Below are 19808 nucleotides of genomic sequence, written 5' to 3'. Positions count from 1 at the left end.
AATGCTATTTAAAGATCAGCCAATCTACTCGCCAGTACATTATATAAGTAGGAAAGAAAACCCAAAAGCTTAAAGCACCTAGTATTCCTAGGCGGTCTCTCATCCAAGAACTAACCAGACCTAAACCTGCTAAAATTGAGAAATCGGGCATTGACTCTTTTTTCTTTTTTGCAAGATTATTATATAATTTGTGAAAAATATCCAAAAATTTAAAGCACCTGGTATTCCAAGGCAGTCTCCCATCCATGTACTAACCTGGCTTAAACCTGCTTATATTCAGAGATCGGGCATTGACTCTATTTTTTGCCAAATTTATTATATACTAAGTGAAAAAATTCCAAAAATTTAAAGCACCTGGTATTCCCAGGCAGTCTCCCATCCATGTACTAACCTGGCTTAAACCTGCTTATATTCAGAGATCGGGCATTGACTCTATTTTTTGGCAAAATTATTACATACTAAGTCAAAAATTTCCAAAATGCTTACAGCACCTGGTATTCCCAGGCGGTCTCCCATCCAAGTACTAACCAGGCCCAAACCTGCTTAGCTTCCGAGATCAGACGAGTTCGGGCATAGCCTTTTTTTTTTTTTTTTTATCTTTTTATTTAACTTTCAATTCACAGTTTTTCAATTGCATCATTCCATCCAATTTACTTACATTTCAATACATTTGTATGAATCGTTTTTCAACTGAACTACTTAATTTTGCATAATCATACAGCAATAAAAAGAAAGAACATAAATAAAGTACACACACATATATGTTTACAATTACTCAATTGACATCAGCCATTCTCAACCAGATTATAACTCTTTACCAATTGAAACGTATTTCTTCCCCCACCTTTTGATGTATGAACCTATTCATAGTCAAAAAATAACTCTTTCCCTTCTTTATCGTCATACTTACAAATCAACCCTCTTTGTATCATTGACATTAATCTTTTACTTTTATTTTTCTCCCTTCAAAATATTTATAGTTCCTTCTTAGAACTACTTCTAGTCTGGCATGACTCAGAACAAAATTAATTAAACAAATATCAGTTATTTTCCTTTTCCCGAAAGTTCCAAACAAAAACAATTTCCCCCATTCGTCCTCGGTCTCAACTTCGACACCCCAGTTTTGTCACATAACCGCTCGTGGTTCTTTTATCTGCTCAACCTGTTCTCCGTCCATCTCAGACTTCCTCTTTGCACTCAGTCTTTTAATCTTTGTTTTCAGTCCCTCTTTACTTTCTCTGTCTCTCTTTTTTCCACCTCTGCTTTCTATCAGTTCTTGTGCAGTATTTTTCTTTTCCTCTTCTTTACCTCTTTCTTTCACATTACTTTCATCTGTGTCCTCCTCTTCCTCGATCTCTTCCGACTGCTCCATCTCCTCCTCCCCATCTTCTGCTTCACTGTAACTTTCAGGTCTGCCTCGCCATTCCATTTTGCTTCTTCTTTCACTATCTTCAGCTCCGTCTTTCTCTCCACCGCTCACCACATCAGTTGTTCCCTCCTCTTGCACCTCTGTCAGAACACTATTCCTCCTTTCATCATATTTTTGACTATCCACTCTCTCTCTCTCTAATCCCATCCATTCTTCACAATCTCTTGCATAATGGCCTCCACCATTGCACTTGAAGCACTTTAATTCAGGGCACTCTCTGATTATGTGCCCTGGCTTGATGCAAAGTCTACAAACACGTATTTGTCTATCATGGATGACACGAAAAAATTCGGTGCCTCTCAGAGTCTCAAATTTTGTGGAGTATGGTAGTGAACATACCTGTTCCGTGAAGCGAACTTTTAAGAAACGTGTCCCATCAACTGTATCCGTTCCAGGCCACACCCGGCGTTTGATTGGTGAAAGTGGTCGTACTCCCCACTCCTGTAGCTTGGCGAGTATCTTCTCATCCTCTAAGTACACAGGCAAATTGATAAAGGACACCACCAAATCATTATTTATTATATCCCTGGCATGCACCATCACTCCTTTCACTCTCACTCCATCCATTAGTTTCCTCTTTGCCTCTTCATCTTTCATTGTGAGCTCATAGACCCTTTCACCTCTCACCCTGCAGCCAATCACTTCTCCACACTCCTTCTTTACTTCCTTCAGCAAATCCATCATTGAAATCTTTTCTGTTCCATCCACCTCTACCTCCACAGTCAGCTCTTTGCTGTACTTCCATTTTGATTTTCCTTGCACTCCTCTGCTATTTTCTTCTCCCTCTTCCCACAAATTCCCTGTGACTTTACTTATCTCTTGTTGCTTTTGGATCTCTGCTTGTTTGACTTTACCTCTTCTTTGCTCCTCCTCTTCATTCCTCCCATTGCTACCTTTTCTCATCATGGTTTGTTCTCTTTCTTTATCTGACGCCATGCTGTGCTTCTGCAGCATGCTACAAGGAAAAATAAGTCAAAAAACGTCAAAATAAGTCCCCCAGACAGCCTAAGCTGCCAGGGGGATTTATGGAGGTCAACACTGACTATCCAGCAACTAATATCCCAAGCAAAAATCTGAAAGCCAAAATATTTAGAAACAAACAATTCAAATAAACAAACAGGATTGAGCCTTTCTCTCTGTGCTGCAAGACTATCACTTCCTGTTGGCTCACTGGCGCCGCCAGGTTGGTATGGCCGTAAGCGAAGACTGCTGCAAAGAGAATGCTATTTAAAGATCAGCCAATCTACTCGCCAGTACATTATATAAGTAGGAAAGAAAACCCAAAAGCTTAAAGCACCTAGTATTCCTAGGCGGTCTCTCATCCAAGTACTAACTAGACCTAAACCTGCTAAAATTCAGAGATCGGGCATTGACTCTTTTTTCTTTTTTTGCAAGATTATTATATAATTCGTGAAAAATATCCAAAAATTTAAAGCACCTGGTATTCCCAGGCAGTCTCCCATCCATGTACTAACCTGGCCCAAACCTGCTTATATTCAGAGATCGGGCATTGACTCTATTTTTTTGGCAAAATTATTATATACTAAGTGAAAAATTTCCAAAAAGCTTACAGTACCTGGTATTCCCAGGCGGTCTCCCATCCAAGTACTAACCAGGCCCAAACCTGCTTAACTTCCGAGATCAGACGAGATCGGGCATAGCCAGGCTGGTATGGCCATAAGCGAAGACTGCTGCAAAGAGAAGGCTATTTAAAGATCAGCCAATCTACTCGCCAGTATATTATATAAGTAGGAAAGAAAACCCAAAAACTTAAAGCACCTAGTATTCCTAGGCGGTCTCTCATCCAAGTACTAACCAGACCTAAACCTGCTAAAATTTAGAGATCGGGCATTGACTCTATTTTTTGCCAAATTTATTATATACTAAGTGAAAAAATTCCAAAAGCTTTAAGCACCTGGTATTCCTAGGCGGTCTTTCAACCAAGTACTAACCATACCTAAACCTGCTAAGATTCAGAGATTGGGCATTGTCTCTTTTTTTTTTTTTTGCAAGATTATTATATAATTCGTGAAAAATATCCAAAAATTTAAAGCACCTGGTATTCCCAGGCTGTCTCCCATCCATGTACTAACCTGGCCCAAACCTGCTTATATTCAGAGATCGGGCATTGACTCTTTTTTTTTTTTTTGCAAGATTATTATATAATTCGTGAAAAATATCCAAAAATTTAAAGCACCTGGTATTCCCAGGCAGTGTCCCATCCATGTACTAACCTGGCCCAAACCTGCTTATATTCAGAGATCGGGCATTGACTCTTTTTTCTTTTTTGCAAGATTATTATATAATTTGTGAAAAATATCCAAAAATTTAAAGCACCTGGTATTCCCAGGCAGTCTCCCATCCATGTACTAACCTGGCTTAAACCTGCTTATATTCAGAGATCGGGCATTGACTCTATTTTTTGCCAAATTTATTATATACTAAGTGAAAAAATTCCAAAAGCTTAAAGCACCTGGTATTCCTTGGCGGTCTCTCATTCCAAAAATTTAAAGCACCTGGTATTCCCAGGCAGTCTCCCATCCATGTACTAACCTGGCTTAAACCTGCTTATATTCAGAGATCGGGCATTGACTCTATTTTTTGCCAAATTTATTATATACTAAGTGAAAAAAATCACTTAGTATATAAGAGAATGCTATTTAAAGATCAGCCAATCTACTCGCCAGTACATTATATAAGTAGGAAAGAAAACCCAAAAGCTTAAAGCACCTAGTATTCCTAGGCGGTCTCTCATCCAAGTACTAACTAGACCTAAACCTAATAAAATTCAGAGATCGGGCATTGACTCTTTTTTCTTTTTTTGCAAGATTATTATATAATTCGTGAAAAATATCCAAAAATTTAAAGCACCTGGTATTCCCAGGCAGTCTCCCATCCATGTACTAACCTGGCCCAAACCTGCTTATATTCAGAGATCGGGCATTGACTCTATTTTTTGCCAAATTTATTATATACTAAGTGAAAAAATTCCAAAAGCTTAAAGCACCTGGTATTCCTTGGCGGTCTCTCATTCAAGTACTAACCAGACCTTCAGAGATCGGGCTAAGTATACTAAGTGAAAAAATTCCAAAAATTTAAAGCACCTGGTATTCCCAGGCAGTCTCCCATCCATGTACTAACCTGGCTTAAACCTGCTTATATTCAGAGATCGGGCATTGACTCTATTTTTTGCCAAATTTATTATATACTAAGTGAAAAAATTCCAAAAGCTTAAAGCACCTGGTATTCCTTGGCGGTCTCTCATTCAAGTACTAACCAGACCTTAACCTGCTAAGAATCAGAGATCGGGCATTGACTCTATTTTTTGGCAAAATTATTATATACTAAGTGAAAAATTTCCAAAAAGCTTACAGTACCTGGTATTCCCAGGCGGTCTCCCATCCAAGTACTAACCAGGCCCAAACCTGCTTAGCTTCCGAGATCAGACGAGATCAGGCATAGCCAGGCTGGTATGTCCGTAAGCGAAGACTGCTGCAAAGAGAATGCTATTTAAAGATCAGCCAATCTACTCGCCAGTACATTATATAAGTAGGAAAGAAAACCCAAAAACTTAAAGCACCTAGTATTCCTAGGCGGTCTCTCATCCAAGTAGTAACCAGACCTAAACCTGCTAAAATTTAGAGATCGGGCATTGACTCTATTTTTTGCCAAATTTATTATATACTAAGTGAAAAAATTCCAAAAGCTTTAAGCACCTGGTATTCCTAGGCGGTCTTTCAACCAAGTACTAACCATACATTAACCTGCTAAGATTAAGAGATTGGGCATTGTCTCTTTTTTTTTTTTTTTTTTTTTTTTTGCAAGATTATTATATAATTCGTGAAAAATATCCAAAAATTTAAAGCACCTGGTATTCCCAGGCAGTCTCCCATCCATGTACTAACCTGGCCCAAACCTGCTTATATTCAGAGATCGGGCATTGACTCTATTTTTTGGCAAAATTATTATATACTAAGTGAAAAATTTCCAAAAAGCTTACAGTACCTGGTATTCCCAGGCGGTCTCCCATCCAAGTACTAACCAGGCCCAAACCTGCTTAACTTCCGAGATCAGACGAGATCGGGCATAGCCAGGCTGGTATGGCCATAAGCGAAGACTGCTGCAAAGAGAAGGCTATTTAAAGATCAGCCAATCTACTCGCCAGTATATTATATAAGTAGGAAAGAAAACCCAAAAACTTAAAGCAACTAGTATTCCTAGGCGGTCTCTCATCCAAGTACTAACCAGACCTAAACCTGCTAAAATTTAGAGATCGGGCATTGACTCTATTTTTTGCCAAATTTATTATATACTAAGTGAAAAAATTCCAAAAGCTTTAAGCACCTGGTATTCCTAGGCGGTCTTTCAACCAAGTACTAACCATACCTAAACCTGCTAAGATTCAGAGATTGGGCATTGTCTCTTTTTTTTTTTTTGCAAGATTATTATATAATTCGTGAAAAAATATCCAAAAATTTAAAGCACCTGGTATTCCCAGGCTGTCTCCCATCCATGTACTAACCTGGCCCAAACCTGCTTATATTCAGAGATCGGGCATTGACTCTTTTTTTTTTTTTTGCAAGATTATTATATAATTCGTGAAAAATATCCAAAAATTTAAAGCACCTGGTATTCCCAGGCAGTGTCCCATCCATGTACTAACCTGGCCCAAACCTGCTTATATTCAGAGATCGGGCATTGACTCTTTTTTCTTTTTTGCAAGATTATTATATAATTTGTGAAAAATATCCAAAAATTTAAAGCACCTGGTATTCCCAGGCAGTCTCCCATCCATGTACTAACCTGGCTTAAACCTGCTTATATTCAGAGATCGGGCATTGACTCTATTTTTTGCCAAATTTATTATATACTAAGTGAAAAAATTCCAAAAGCTTAAAGCACCTGGTATTCCTTGGCGGTCTCTCATTCCAAAAATTTAAAGCACCTGGTATTCCCAGGCAGTCTCCCATCCATGTACTAACCTGGCTTAAACCTGCTTATATTCAGAGATCGGGCATTGACTCTATTTTTTGCCAAATTTATTATATACTAAGTGAAAAAAATCACTTAGTATATAAGAGAATGCTATTTAAAGATCAGCCAATCTACTCGCCAGTACATTATATAAGTAGGAAAGAAAACCCAAAAGCTTAAAGCACCTAGTATTCCTAGGCGGTCTCTCATCCAAGTACTAACTAGACCTAAACCTAATAAAATTCAGAGATCGGGCATTGACTCTTTTTTCTTTTTTTGCAAGATTATTATATAATTCGTGAAAAATATCCAAAAATTTAAAGCACCTGGTATTCCCAGGCAGTCTCCCATCCATGTACTAACCTGGCCCAAACCTGCTTATATTCAGAGATCGGGCATTGACTCTATTTTTTGCCAAATTTATTATATACTAAGTGAAAAAATTCCAAAAGCTTAAAGCACCTGGTATTCCTTGGCGGTCTCTCATTCAAGTACTAACCAGACCTTCAGAGATCGGGCTAAGTATACTAAGTGAAAAAATTCCAAAAATTTAAAGCACCTGGTATTCCCAGGCAGTCTCCCATCCATGTACTAACCTGGCTTAAACCTGCTTATATTCAGAGATCGGGCATTGACTCTATTTTTTGCCAAATTTATTATATACTAAGTGAAAAAATTCCAAAAGCTTAAAGCACCTGGTATTCCTTGGCGGTCTCTCATTCAAGTACTAACCAGACCTTAACCTGCTAAGAATCAGAGATCGGGCATTGACTCTATTTTTTGGCAAAATTATTATATACTAAGTGAAAAATTTCCAAAAAGCTTACAGTACCTGGTATTCCCAGGCGGTCTCCCATCCAAGTACTAACCAGGCCCAAACCTGCTTAGCTTCCGAGATCAGACGAGATCAGGCATAGCCAGGCTGGTATGTCCGTAAGCGAAGACTGCTGCAAAGAGAATGCTATTTAAAGATCAGCCAATCTACTCGCCAGTACATTATATAAGTAGGAAAGAAAACCCAAAAACTTAAAGCACCTAGTATTCCTAGGCGGTCTCTCATCCAAGTAGTAACCAGACCTAAACCTGCTAAAATTTAGAGATCGGGCATTGACTCTATTTTTTGCCAAATTTATTATATACTAAGTGAAAAAATTCCAAAAGCTTTAAGCACCTGGTATTCCCAGGCGGTCTCCCATCCAAGTACTAACCATACATTAACCTGCTAAGATTAAGAGATTGGGCATTGTCTCTTTTTTTTTTTTTTTTTTTTTTTTTTTTGCAAGATTATTATATAATTCGTGAAAAATATCCAAAAATTTAAAGCACCTGGTATTCCCAGGCAGTCTCCCATCCATGTACTAACCTGGCCCAAACCTGCTTATATTCAGAGATCGGGCATTGACTCTATTTTTTGGCAAAATTATTATATACTAAGTCAAAAAATTCCAAAAAGCTTACAGTACCTGGTATTCCCAGGCGGTCTCCCATCCAAGTACTAACCTGGCCCAAACCTGCTTAACTTCCGAGATCAGACGAGATCGGGCATAGCCAGGCTGGTATGGCCATAAGCGAAGACTGCTGCAAAGAGAAGGCTATTTAAAGATCAGCCAATCTACTCGCCAGTATATTATATAAGTAGGAAAGAAAACCCAAAAACTTAAAGCAACTAGTATTCCTAGGCGGTCTCTCATCCAAGTACTAACCAGACCTAAACCTGCTAAAATTTAGAGATCGGGCATTGACTCTATTTTTTGCCAAATTTATTATATACTAAGTGAAAAAATTCCAAAAGCTTTAAGCACCTGGTATTCCTAGGCGGTCTTTCAACCAAGTACTAACCATACCTAAACCTGCTAAGATTCAGAGATCGGGCATTGACTCTTTTTTCTTTTTTGCAAGATTATTATATAATTTGTGAAAAATATCCAAAAATTTAAAGCACCTGGTATTCCCAGGCAGTCTACCATCCATGTACTAACCTGGCTTAAACCTGCTTATATTCAGAGATCGGGCATTGACTCTATTTTTTGCCAAATTTATTATATACTAAGTGAAAAAATTCCAAAAGCTTAAAGCACCTGGTATTCCTTGGCGGTCTCTCTTTCAAGTACTAACCAGACCTTAACCTGCTAAGATTCAGAGATCGGGCATTGACTCTATTTTTTGGCAAAATTATTATATACTAAGTGAAAAATTTCCAAAAAGCTTACAGTACCTGGTATTCCCAGGCGGTCTCCCATCCAAGTACTAACCAGGCCCAAACCTGCTTAGCTTCCGAGATCAGACGAGATCAGGCATAGCTTTTTTTTTTTTTTTTTTTTTATTCAAAAATTGTCATATTACAACATTCCATAAATATTTTGTACATTAAAGTCTTATTTCCTTTTAAAACAGTCTTTTAACATTTTTTTTTTTTTTTTCTAAAAAAGACTCATACATACATTTAACATACATTTTAAAAACAATCTAAATCACATTTTTGCAATAATACATTAAAATGAAAATATGTCATTTCAAGGAATGGATTCCCTTTTACACTTTTTTTTACAAACACTTATTTTTCATCTTTCATATTATAGTAACAAAACAGAACATTTAGAATAAAACATCTTTATCCTAAAAAAATTGCACACATGTATTTTTGTCTTCTTTTGTTTGACCATGTTTCTTCTGCTCCATTTAACAAACCTTGGAATGTTTAAGATGCAATTTAAAAAACACTCATTATTGACATTTATTAAAATAGCGACCCCTCTTTTCCTTCCTATATCACAATTACTATACATTTCTCCATTCCACAATTTTCTGATTTCATCACTTATTTTATCTTCCCACCTCATTCCTTGTAGACATAACATATCCCTATTTTTAGTCAGACACATCAATCTTTCAAACCTTTGACTTTGGGATAAGTCTCTAGCATTCAATGAAACAATACTTAGAAAACTCATTAAGGAAAACACAGGATAAACCAAAAACCACCACTCAATTAGTTTCATTGTCTTTAAAGAAAACATGTCTTGCTTCCCCCATTTCCAATTTTCCTCCTTTCCTTTAGCGCATCTCTTCTTATTTTCTGCTTTTTAAGAACCTTTTGAATGTCAACTCCACCTTTTGTTCTTGCTTTTACACCTCTATTCAGTCTTTCTATTCCTTTATTTTCCAAACCAAAAATCCTCCCCCCATTTTCCACTTCTCTTACCTCCGGCAGTATCTTCATTCCCTTATCCTCATCCTTTTCTTGACCTTTTTCATAGTCCATCCCAGTCGTGTCCACTTCTTCCTTTTCCTTAGAAAAGTCTTTGTTAATCAAAATTCTTTCCTCTTTGTCTACTCTTTCTCCCTTCTCCATTCCTTGTTCTCCATCTTTGCTCTTTTCTTCATTCTCATCTTTGTTGGTTTCCTCCTCTTCCTCATTGTCCTGTTCATCTTCCTCTCCTTGAGTCTGCCACAGTGAATCATTTAAATGATCAGTTGCAGTATCTCCCATCACCTCCTGTACGTCCATATTTGTGTCCTCATTTACCTCATGTTCCATCTCACATCTGCATCTCATGATTGCTTTGTCGCAGCCTTGGCACCGTGGGACTTTGCAGTCCCGCGCATAATGCCCCTGCTCAAAACAGTCTCGACATTTGAATTGCGGACAGTCCTTTTTCTCATGTTCCACACTTACACAGATCCTGCATGTCTTCAGCTGGTTGTCATGAATCACTCTGTAGTACTGCACTCCTTCTTCAGTCATGAACCTGGTATTATATGGCAAAGATGTCACTTCTTGTGGAAACTTTACCTTTAGAAAACGTGTTCCGTCCGCCACTGTTGTCCCCGGATGATATCTTCTTCTTAGAGGCAAAATGGGAGTTACTCCCCAATTTATCAGTTTTTGAATAATTTCCTCATCTTCTATATAGCTGGGCAGACTCAAGAAAGATACCATTCTTTCTGTTGCACACAGTTTCCTTATCTCACATTCTTTTCCGTTAATCATGATTCCATTCAACAGTAAATCACAGTCCAACTCACTTTCCATAGTCATTTCAAATTCATTGTTATTCTTTCTTCTTAGTCCGATCAGTTTTCCAATTCCTACTTTCTCTTCAACTGATTTAATGATCATTATTACTGTTGTGTGTTCTATATCTTTTACAGTCATTGTTAATGTTGCTTCTTTTCTGTATTGCCTCTGATACTTTGTTTGTTGGCTCAACCTCTTTATCATTTGCTGTCGTTGAGATAAATCATTTATTTTTTCACCAACTCCTTTATTAGTTCCAGTACCTTCAGTTGTTTGTAGTGCTGTTTTTCTGTCCTGTCCATTTGTTTTTCCATCTGGTTTTCTCCTTGAAACCACCTTTGCCCATGTTTCATTCCTGCTTTCACCATTGTCTTCATTTATATTCCTTTCCATCTCGTCTGCAACATATCCTGATTCTCTGTTCCCCATCTCATTTCCTTTTGCCAGTCCGTGTCCTTTGTCCGTTAAATCCGTCATTTTCTTAAATGAAAACCCCAAACAGTATAAACTGTTTGGGGTTAAAAAACAACAACAACTAACTAATATAAACTCAAAACACACAAACAAACGAAAAAACTAAACCAAACTACAAAATGGAAGAGCCTCTCTCTTCCTACTACTGCCAACTCACTTCCTGTTGCACTCTAGCGCCCTCAGGTTGGTATGGCCGTAAGCGAAGACTGCTGCAAAGAGAATGCTATTTAAAGATCAGCCAATCTACTCGCCAGTACATTATATAAGTAGGAAAGAAAACCCAAAAACTTAAAGCACCTAGTATTCCTAGGCGGTCTCTCATCCAAGTAGTAACCAGACCTAAACCTGCTAAAATTTAGAGATCGGGCATTGACTCTATTTTTTGCCAAATTTATTATATACTAAGTGAAAAAATTCCAAAAGCTTTAAGCAGCTGGTATTCCTAGGCGGTCTTTCAACCAAGTACTAACCATACATTAACCTGCTAAGATTCAGAGATTGGGCACTGTCTCTTTTTTTTTTTTTTGCAAGATTATTATATAATTCGTGAAAAATATCCAAAAATTTAAAGCACCTGGTATTCCCAGGCTGTCTCCCATCCATGTACTAACCTGTCCCATCCTGCTTATATTCAGAGATCGGGCATTGACTCTATTTTTTGGCAAAATTATTACATACTATGTGAAAAATTTCCAAAATGCTTACAGCACCTGGTAATCCCAGACGGTCTCCCATCCAAGTACTAACCAGGCCCAAACCTGCTTAGCTTCCGAGATCAGACGAGATCGGGCATAGCCAGGCTGGTATGTCCGTAAGCGAAGACTGCTGCAAAGAGAATGTTATTTAAAGATCAGCCAATCTACTCGCCAGTACATTATATAAGTAGGAAAGAAAACCCAAAAGCTTAAAGCACCTGCTATTCCTTGGCGGTCTCTCATCCAAGTACTAACTAGACCTAAACCTGCAAAAATTCAGAGATCGGGCATTGACTCTTTTTTCTTTTTTTGCAAGATTATTATATAATTCGTGAAAAATATCCAAAAATTTAAAGCACCTGGTATTCCCATGCAGTCTCTCATCCATGTACTAACCTGGCCCAAACCTGCTTATATTCAGAGATCGGGCATTGACTCTATTTTTTAGCAAAATTATTATATACTAAGTGAAACATTTCCAAAAAGCTTACAGTACCTGGTATTCCCAGGCGGTCTCCCATCCAAGTACTAACCAGGCCCAAACCTGCTTAACTTCCGAGATCAGACGAGATCAGGCATAGCCAGGCTGGTATGTCCGTAAGCGAAGACTGCTGCAAAGAGAATGCTATTTAAAGATCAGCCAATCTACTCCCCAGTACATTATATAAGTAGGAAAGAAAACCCAAAAACTTAAAGCACCTAGTATTCCTAGGCGGTCTCTCATCCAAGTACTAACCAGACCTAAACCTGCAAAAATTTAGAGATCGGGCATTGACTCTATTTTTTGCCAAATTTATTATATACTAAGAGAAAAAATTCCAAAAGCTTTAAGCACCTGGTATTCCTAGGCGGTCTTTCAACCAAGTACTAACCATACATTAACCTGCTAAGATTAAGAGATCGGGCATTGTCTCTTTTTTTTTTGCAAGATTATTATATAATTCGTGAAAAATATCCAAAAATTTAAAGCACCTGGTATTCCCAGGCTGTCTCCCATCCATGTACTAACCTGGCCCAAACCTGCTTATATTCAGAGATCGGGCATTGACTCTATTTTTTTGCAAAATTATTATATACTAAGTGAAAAATTTCCAAAAAGCTTACAGTACCTGGTATTCCCAGGCAGTCTCCCATCCAAGTACTAACCAGGCCCAAACCTGCTTAACTTCCAAGATCAGACGAGATCGGGCATAGCTTTTTTTTTTTTTTTTTTTTTTTATTGGGAATTTCAGTTAATACAAAACAAACACATTTTCTTAGTCATACAATTTCATTCATCTCATAATCAAACTGACATCGTCATTGAAGTTTTTTAACTTAAGTAATACAATTCATATCACATAAAAATATGTCATCTTAATCATCTTCTCCTGGCATGTAAAAATGCTTTTGTTTAAAGATACATATAACATCATTTGTAAAAATTTTATAAAAATCCTCCATCTGGTTTTCCAATTTAAAATAATTGTACAACATTTCTACATAACTTTCTACCATTTGTTTAAAAATCACCCATAAATTTAAAATACAATCTCTGTTTCTGGCTACATTTCTTCTTTTCCATATAGCTTTTTTTGCTAAGATTAAAAACAAATTAACAAGTTTCTTATTTTCTTTGTTCTCTGTCATTCCCAGCATAAAAAACCTTTTCCAGTCAGTAACCTCTTCATTTTCTCTTAATTCTTTGACAATTTTTTCCAGTTCATTAAAAAATGGGTTAAGTTTTCCACATAATAAGAACAGATGTAAAATACCTTCATCTTCTTTTTTACAGACTTTACATCGAGCGTTTGTTGCCTTCTGCATCATACACAATCTCATTTCTGTATAGATCACATTTTGTCTGATAAAATAGTCTAAACATTCTAAATCTACATCCAACCATTTCCATGTTCTATTCTTCCAAATGTCTTTTTCTTCGATTTCATTAAAATGCCTTAACCAAATCTGGTTGGCAACAGGTTTTTTAAAAACTCCATTTATAAAAAACTCATAGAACATTTTCACAGTACACAAATTAAAATCCACCCTCTTTTCTTTACATTTAAAAACACCATCATTTTATTTTCTCCTTCTCCCTTCTTTTTAATCTGATCTAGCCATTGCCTTGGGATTGCTTTCTTGACATCTTCATACTGTTTTTTTAAAACCATGACATTAAAATCCTCTTTCTCCTCCTCCATTGCATCTTTAATCACTTGGAGTGGTAAAAATCCCTCTTTCATCTCCCATAAAACATCTCTCACTTTTACAATCCCCACTTGTAGCCACTTCTTAAAATAGATATCTCGCTCGTGTATCTTTATTTTGTCATTTAAAAACAGAGGCTGATTTAAAATCACTTCCCTCCCCTCCGGATTAAAATCCACCTCTGTTAAAAAAAGCCTCCAAGCATTTAAAACCTCTTTATAAAACTGTGGTATCCCCTCCATCATCCAACTTTTCAACTTCATCCATAAAATGTTTTCTCCAAGGTTAAAATTCCCACATTTATTTAGATAAAACCCCATCAATTTCTTCCATTCATCTCTCTTCTTATCATCCAAATATTTCTTAACCACTTTAACCCTCATGCTTTTCATCTTCTGTTCCACATCCACTAAACCCATCCCTCCCTCTTCTGGTTTTCCTATCAGCGTATTGTACGCTATCCTTGGAGGCTTTTTTTCACATAAAAATTCTAAAATACTCTTTTTTATTCTCCTAAAAACCCAGTTTGGCAATGGCATCACATGTAATTTGTTCCACATTTTTGATAACATTAACATGTTTACAATTAAAATTTTTCCTTTCAAACTTAAAAACCTGTTTCTCCAAAAAATCAGTCTCCTATCCATCCCTCCCAATGTCTCATCCCACATATTATCAACAGTTTCCTTCTCATTCTTTGCTAAGCCTACTCCTAAAATCCTCATTTCTTGTACCTCTAGGAATTTAACAACCCCCGTTAAAACCTCTGACCTTCCGAACTTCATATATACTGTTTTTTCCTCATTTATTTTTGCACCTGATCCCTCACAATAGCACTTAATTTTTTCCATTACTTCTTTAACACTTTCTATATTTTCAACAACAATTGTGGTATCATCAGCATACTGGAAAATTTTAGTCAGTTCCTCTTTTTCTTCTAGTTTTATTCCCTTTATTTTTTTCTCTCTGTTTATTAAAAGCCCTAATGGTTCAGCCACCAAAGAATATAACTTCGCTGACAGTGGACACCCTTGTCTTATAGACCTTAAAACTTTAAAAGGTTCCGTTAAAAAACCATTACATTTGACTTTTGTTAAAATATCGCTGTATAAAACTGAGATCCATTTTATAAAATTCTCTCCAAAACCAAATTGTTTTAAAACAGCCAATAAAAACCCATGCTCCACTCTGTCAAACGCCTTCTCGAAATCCATGCTTATTATATATGCCTCCTTTCCTTTTTCTTTTATGTACCCCATTATATCTCTTATGCTACTCGTGATATCTGCAATGTCCCTCCCCTTTACTCCATATGCCTGGTTAGTCTCTATTATGTTTGGCATGATATTTTTTAATCTGTTCGCTAAAACCCTGGCTAAAATTTTAAAATCTGTGTTTAACATTGTAATGGGCCTAAAATTTCTCAGTTCTGCCTTGTCTCCTTTTCTCTTGTAGATTATTTTCATTAAGCCTAAGCCCATTCTTGGGTGTACCCTTTCTTTTTTAAAAACCTCTTCATAGACTTCTTTTAAAATCGGGCTTACTTTTTCTTTAAAAAACCTTATAAAACTCACTTCCAATACCATCTATTCCTGGGCTTTTCTTCACACTTAGCTGATTTATTGCTTGTATAATTTCCTCAGTTGTTATTCCCCTATCACATTCCTTCTTATCCCCCTCACCGACTTTTTGTGTTATCTGTTGTAACAAAATGTTCCTTTTTTCCTCATCCCCTTCCTCTGATCTAAAAAGTTCTTCATAATATGTGCTTATTTCCTTTAAAATCCCTTCCGTGCTTAAAACAGCTTGTCCTTCCTTATTCCTAAGTTCTTTAATTATTCCCGCCTTCGCCCTGCTTTTCTCAAGGTTAAAAAAGAATCTACTACATTTCTCCCCTTCTACTGTATACTTAGCTTTACTTCTTAACGTCGCCCCTTTATATTTCCCTTCTTCTATTTTCCTCAACTTTTCCTCCACTTCAATTACTCTTGGCATGTTAACTTCATTTTTATTCAACTCCTCTCTTAACGTCTTTCTTATTTCTTGTTCCTTTGTTCTTTTTACCTTTTGTAACAATTTACAGTAATTCATTACATATTTCTTTATGTCATATTTCATGTTTTCCCACCATTGCCTTTTATCCTCTATGTACATCAAGTCTTTTTTCCCCTCATCAAATTTATTTTCTATCTCTTTTTTAAAACTTTCTTCCTTTAAAACTTCAGTGTTTAAAATCCATACCCCTGGTCCCCTCATTTCCTTTTTAAAATCCATTCTCATTTGCACCATTTTGTGATCACTTAAGGTCGTTTCTTTATAAAACACTCCATCAATAAAACATTCCAAATTCCTAGTACATAAAAAGTAGTCTATCCTAGTTTGACACATAAAATTCCCTACCAGCTGTCTTCTTGTAAATTCCCTCTTTTTCCCATTTCTTTCTCTCCACACATCAATCATGTTATACTCTCCCATCAATGACATTAACTCCTTTCTTCCCCCATCCGATTTAAAAACCATTCCGTTAGCCATATCCATTTTACTAAAAACAGTGTTAAAATCCCCCACAATTATTACCCTCTTCCATTTTTCCATTAACTCAGCTATTATATTAAAATATTTTTTCTTTTCTATTTCTTCATTTGGAGCATGTACGTTTACTAAAATAAAATCATCTTCATCCATCTTAATTTCTACAGCCATGCATTTTCCTTTTGTGTCATTATACATTTGCTTTGACCTGATACCTCTATCTTTTCTTATTAACATCGCAACTCCTCCTCCTATTTTTCCTCCCGCATTATTAAAAAATAATTCCCCTTCCCATCTTTTTTTAAAATCCTCCATTACACTCTCTTTCCAATTTGTTTCTTGCAATAAAATCACATCTTCATCCCTGCACAGTTCCTTGACTTTTTCAAATTTCACACCATTCATTAACCCTCTTGCATTAAAAGTAACAATTTTCAACACAATTAAAAAAGATAAAAGTACAAACTTTAGCATCATAATTTTGTTATCCTATTTCCTCCCCCTCTTTTGCACTTCTTCCACAGTCTTGTTTCACCTCATTACTTTGTTTACACATTTTATTTTTAGCTTTCTCCAAATTGGGTATTACCTTAACTTTTCTTCTTCTTTTATTGGATGTTCCTGCAGTGCTGTCTCCGCCCAGGTTTTCACTGTCTTTGTCTTTTCTTTCCGTCTCACCTATCCATTCAGTCTCTTCTGGCTCCTCTGTTTCTGCTTGTCCAACTGCATTAAACTCCATCTGCACCTCCATTTCCACAATGTCCTGTGTTAACTCAGTCTTTTCAATCTCATTGTCATTGTCCTTGCTTACATTGTCCTCTCTTTGCCTTGATCCGGTGTCTTCCCTTTGCTCCTCTTCATTGTCTGTCTCATGCATCTGCCCACTCCCCCTCTCTTCTTCATTGTGCTGGTCTCCATACCAGCACTCGCATTTGTCCAGTACACAATTGCATTCTGGACACCTCACCACCTTACAGTCCCTCGCGAAGTGGCCTGTTTCCGAGCATTTGTAACATTTAAAGTCTGGACAGTCCTTCATCACATGATCAGGGCTCATACACAACCTGCAGGTTTTCACCTGCTTGCTATGTATCACTCTATAGTACTGAGGACCATCCTCCATTTCAATTCGAGTACTGTAGGGCAAGGAGACCACTTCTTTTGGGAACTGTACCTTAAGGAACCTCGTTCCATCTTCTATGTTGGTGCCGGTATAAAATCTTCTTCTTATCTGAGAGACAGGAGTAACCCCCCATCCCTCCAGCTTCTGTAGAATCTCTGCATCATCCAGGTAAGCGGGCAAATGCATGAACGAGACAACAAATTCTCTGTTATTCAATTTTTTAATTTCACATAGTTTTCCTTTAATCATCAATCCTTCGTTCAGATTTTCAATATCTTCTTCCTTTTCAAACGTAATTTCGTACTCCTTCATCATTTTGGGTCTTACAGCCAATATTTTTGTCACATCCAACTTATCTTTCAGCGCTTGTATTATGTCTTCAGCTTTACCTTCATGCACTTCAGTCAAATCCACTACTACTGTAGCTTCTTTGGTGTAGGTTCTTTTATATCTCCTTTCAGGCCCATCCTTTTCTCGTTGAGTTTTTTCCAGTCCGTTTGCCATTTGCCGCCGTGTTCCTCGTGCCAAGTCCGTGTCTGTTGCCGTAGTTCCGTACATTTTTCAAAAATAAGGAAAACAAAAAACAAACAAAAAAAATAAAAATAAAATGATCCCTCCCAAACAGCTATGCTGTTGGGAGGACAAGTAATAACAATAACCCAAAAATTTAAACAAAAAACAATTATTAAGACTCAAATAACCAAAAAACAAAAACACACCAAACAATTTTGGGTGAACCTTCTTCACCCTTCTATAGCCACCTCACTTCCTGTTTCACACTAGCTCTCTAGCGCCCTTCAGGTTGGTATGGCCGTAAGCGAAGACTGCTGCAAAGAGAAGGCTATTTAAAGATCAGCCAATCTACTCGCCAGTACATTATATAAGTAGGAAAGAAAACCCAAAAGCTTAAAGCACCTGCTATTCCTTGGCGGTCTCTCATCCAAGTACTAACTAGACCTAAACCTGCTAAAATTCAGAGATCGGGCATTGACTCTTTTTTGTTTTTTTTGCAAGATTATTATATAATTCGTGAAAAATATCCAAAAATTTAAAGCACCTGGTATTCCCAGGCAGTCTCCCATCCATGTACTAACCTGGCCCAAACCTGCTTATATTCAGAGATCGGGCATTGACTCAATTTTTTGGCAAAATTATTATATACTAAGTGAAAAATTTCCAAAAAGCTTACAGTACCTGGTATTCCCAGGCGGTCTCCCATCCAAGTACTAACCAGGCCCAAACCTGCTTAGCTTCCGAGATCAGACGAGATCAGGCATAGCCAGGCTGGTATGTCCGTAAGCGAAACTGCTGCAAAGAGAATGCTATTTAAAGATCAGCCAATCTACTCGCCAGTACATTATATAAGTAGGAAAGAAAACCCAAAAACTTAAACTAGTATTCCTAGGTGGTCTCTCATCCAAGTACTAACCAGACCTAAACCTGCTAAAATTTAGAGATCGGGCATTGACTCTATTTTTTGCCAAATTTATTATATACTAAGTGAAAAAATTCCAAAAGCTTTAAGCACCTGGTATTCCTAGGCGGTCTTTCAACCAAGTACTAACCATACATTAACCTGCTAAGATTAAGAGATTGGGCATTGTCTCTTTTTTTTTTTTTTTTTTTTTTTGCAAGGTTATTATATAATTCGTGAAAAATATCCAAAAATTTAAAGCACCTGGTATTCCCAGGCTGTCTCCCATCCATGTACTAACCTGCCCAAACCTGCTTATATTCAGAGATCGGGCATTGACTCTATTTTTTGGCAAAATTATTACATACTAAGTCAAAAATTTCCAAAATGCTTACAGCACATGGTATTCCCAGGCGGTCTCCCATCCAAGTACTAACCAGGCCCAAACCTGCTTAGCTTCCGAGATCAGACGAGATCGGGCATAGCCAGGTTGGTATGGCCGTAAGCGAAGACTGCTGCAAAGAGAATGCTATTAAAGATCAGCAATCTAATCGCCAGTACATTATATAAGTAGGAAAGAAAACCCAAAAGCTTAAAGCACCTGGTATTCCTAGGCGGTCTCTCATCCAAGTACTAACCAGACCTAAACCTGCTAAAATTCAGAGATCGGGCATTGACTCTATTTTTTGCCAAATTTATTATATACTAAGTGAAAAATTCCAAAAGCTTTAAAGCACCTGGTATTCCCAGGCGGTCTCCCATCCAAGTACTAACCAGGCCCAAACCTGCTAATATTCAGAGATCGGGCATTGACTCTTTTTTTTTGCAAGATTATTATATAATTCGTGAAAAATATCCAAAAAATTTAAAGCACCTGGTATTCCAGGCAGTCTCCCATCCATGTACTAACCTGGCCCAAACCTGCTTATATTCAGAGATCGGGCATTGACTCTATTTTT

The 19808-nt window shown here is 37.1% G+C and overlaps 1 protein-coding gene and 9 non-coding genes across 10 annotated transcripts; all 10 read right to left on the bottom strand.

The window, feature by feature from the left end:
- Positions 1-1103: 1103 nt before the first annotated feature.
- On the bottom strand, positions 1104-2395 carry LOC113089937 (uncharacterized). The gene is made up of 2 exons (XM_026256132.1): positions 2284-2395; positions 1104-1899 (listed from the first exon to the last, which is right to left on the bottom strand). The coding sequence occupies exons 1-2, from the start codon at positions 2381-2383 to the stop codon at positions 1127-1129; spliced, it is 873 nt and encodes a 290-aa protein (XP_026111917.1). The 5' UTR covers positions 2384-2395; the 3' UTR covers positions 1104-1126.
- A 598-nt stretch (positions 2396-2993) lies between these two features.
- Positions 2994-3112, bottom strand: LOC113089947 (5S ribosomal RNA). Its single transcript, XR_003286745.1, has one exon. It is a non-coding gene; the product is annotated as a 5S ribosomal RNA (ribosomal RNA).
- Positions 3113-4794: 1682 nt separating this feature from the next.
- Positions 4795-4913, bottom strand: LOC113089941 (5S ribosomal RNA). Its single transcript, XR_003286741.1, has one exon. It is a non-coding gene; the product is annotated as a 5S ribosomal RNA (ribosomal RNA).
- A 509-nt stretch (positions 4914-5422) lies between these two features.
- LOC113089946 (5S ribosomal RNA) lies at positions 5423-5541 on the bottom strand. The gene has a single exon (XR_003286744.1). It is a non-coding gene; the product is annotated as a 5S ribosomal RNA (ribosomal RNA).
- Positions 5542-7223: 1682 nt separating this feature from the next.
- Positions 7224-7342, bottom strand: LOC113089940 (5S ribosomal RNA). The gene has a single exon (XR_003286740.1). It is a non-coding gene; the product is annotated as a 5S ribosomal RNA (ribosomal RNA).
- A 512-nt stretch (positions 7343-7854) lies between these two features.
- Positions 7855-7973, bottom strand: LOC113089938 (5S ribosomal RNA). The gene has a single exon (XR_003286738.1). It is a non-coding gene; the product is annotated as a 5S ribosomal RNA (ribosomal RNA).
- Positions 7974-11593: 3620 nt separating this feature from the next.
- On the bottom strand, positions 11594-11712 carry LOC113089944 (5S ribosomal RNA). Its single transcript, XR_003286743.1, has one exon. It is a non-coding gene; the product is annotated as a 5S ribosomal RNA (ribosomal RNA).
- Positions 11713-12074: 362 nt separating this feature from the next.
- Positions 12075-12193, bottom strand: LOC113089949 (5S ribosomal RNA). Its single transcript, XR_003286747.1, has one exon. It is a non-coding gene; the product is annotated as a 5S ribosomal RNA (ribosomal RNA).
- Positions 12194-18617: 6424 nt separating this feature from the next.
- LOC113089939 (5S ribosomal RNA) lies at positions 18618-18736 on the bottom strand. The gene has a single exon (XR_003286739.1). It is a non-coding gene; the product is annotated as a 5S ribosomal RNA (ribosomal RNA).
- A 501-nt stretch (positions 18737-19237) lies between these two features.
- On the bottom strand, positions 19238-19356 carry LOC113089948 (5S ribosomal RNA). Its single transcript, XR_003286746.1, has one exon. It is a non-coding gene; the product is annotated as a 5S ribosomal RNA (ribosomal RNA).
- Between the last annotated feature and the right edge of the window lie 452 nt (positions 19357-19808).

The sequence above is a fragment of the Carassius auratus genome, unplaced genomic scaffold (assembly GCF_003368295.1).
Source record: "Carassius auratus strain Wakin unplaced genomic scaffold, ASM336829v1 scaf_tig00051557, whole genome shotgun sequence".
Taxonomy (NCBI): Eukaryota; Metazoa; Chordata; class Actinopteri; order Cypriniformes; family Cyprinidae; genus Carassius; species Carassius auratus.
Note: the sequence above shows the minus strand (reverse complement) of the source record. Positions and strands in the feature narration are given on the sequence as shown.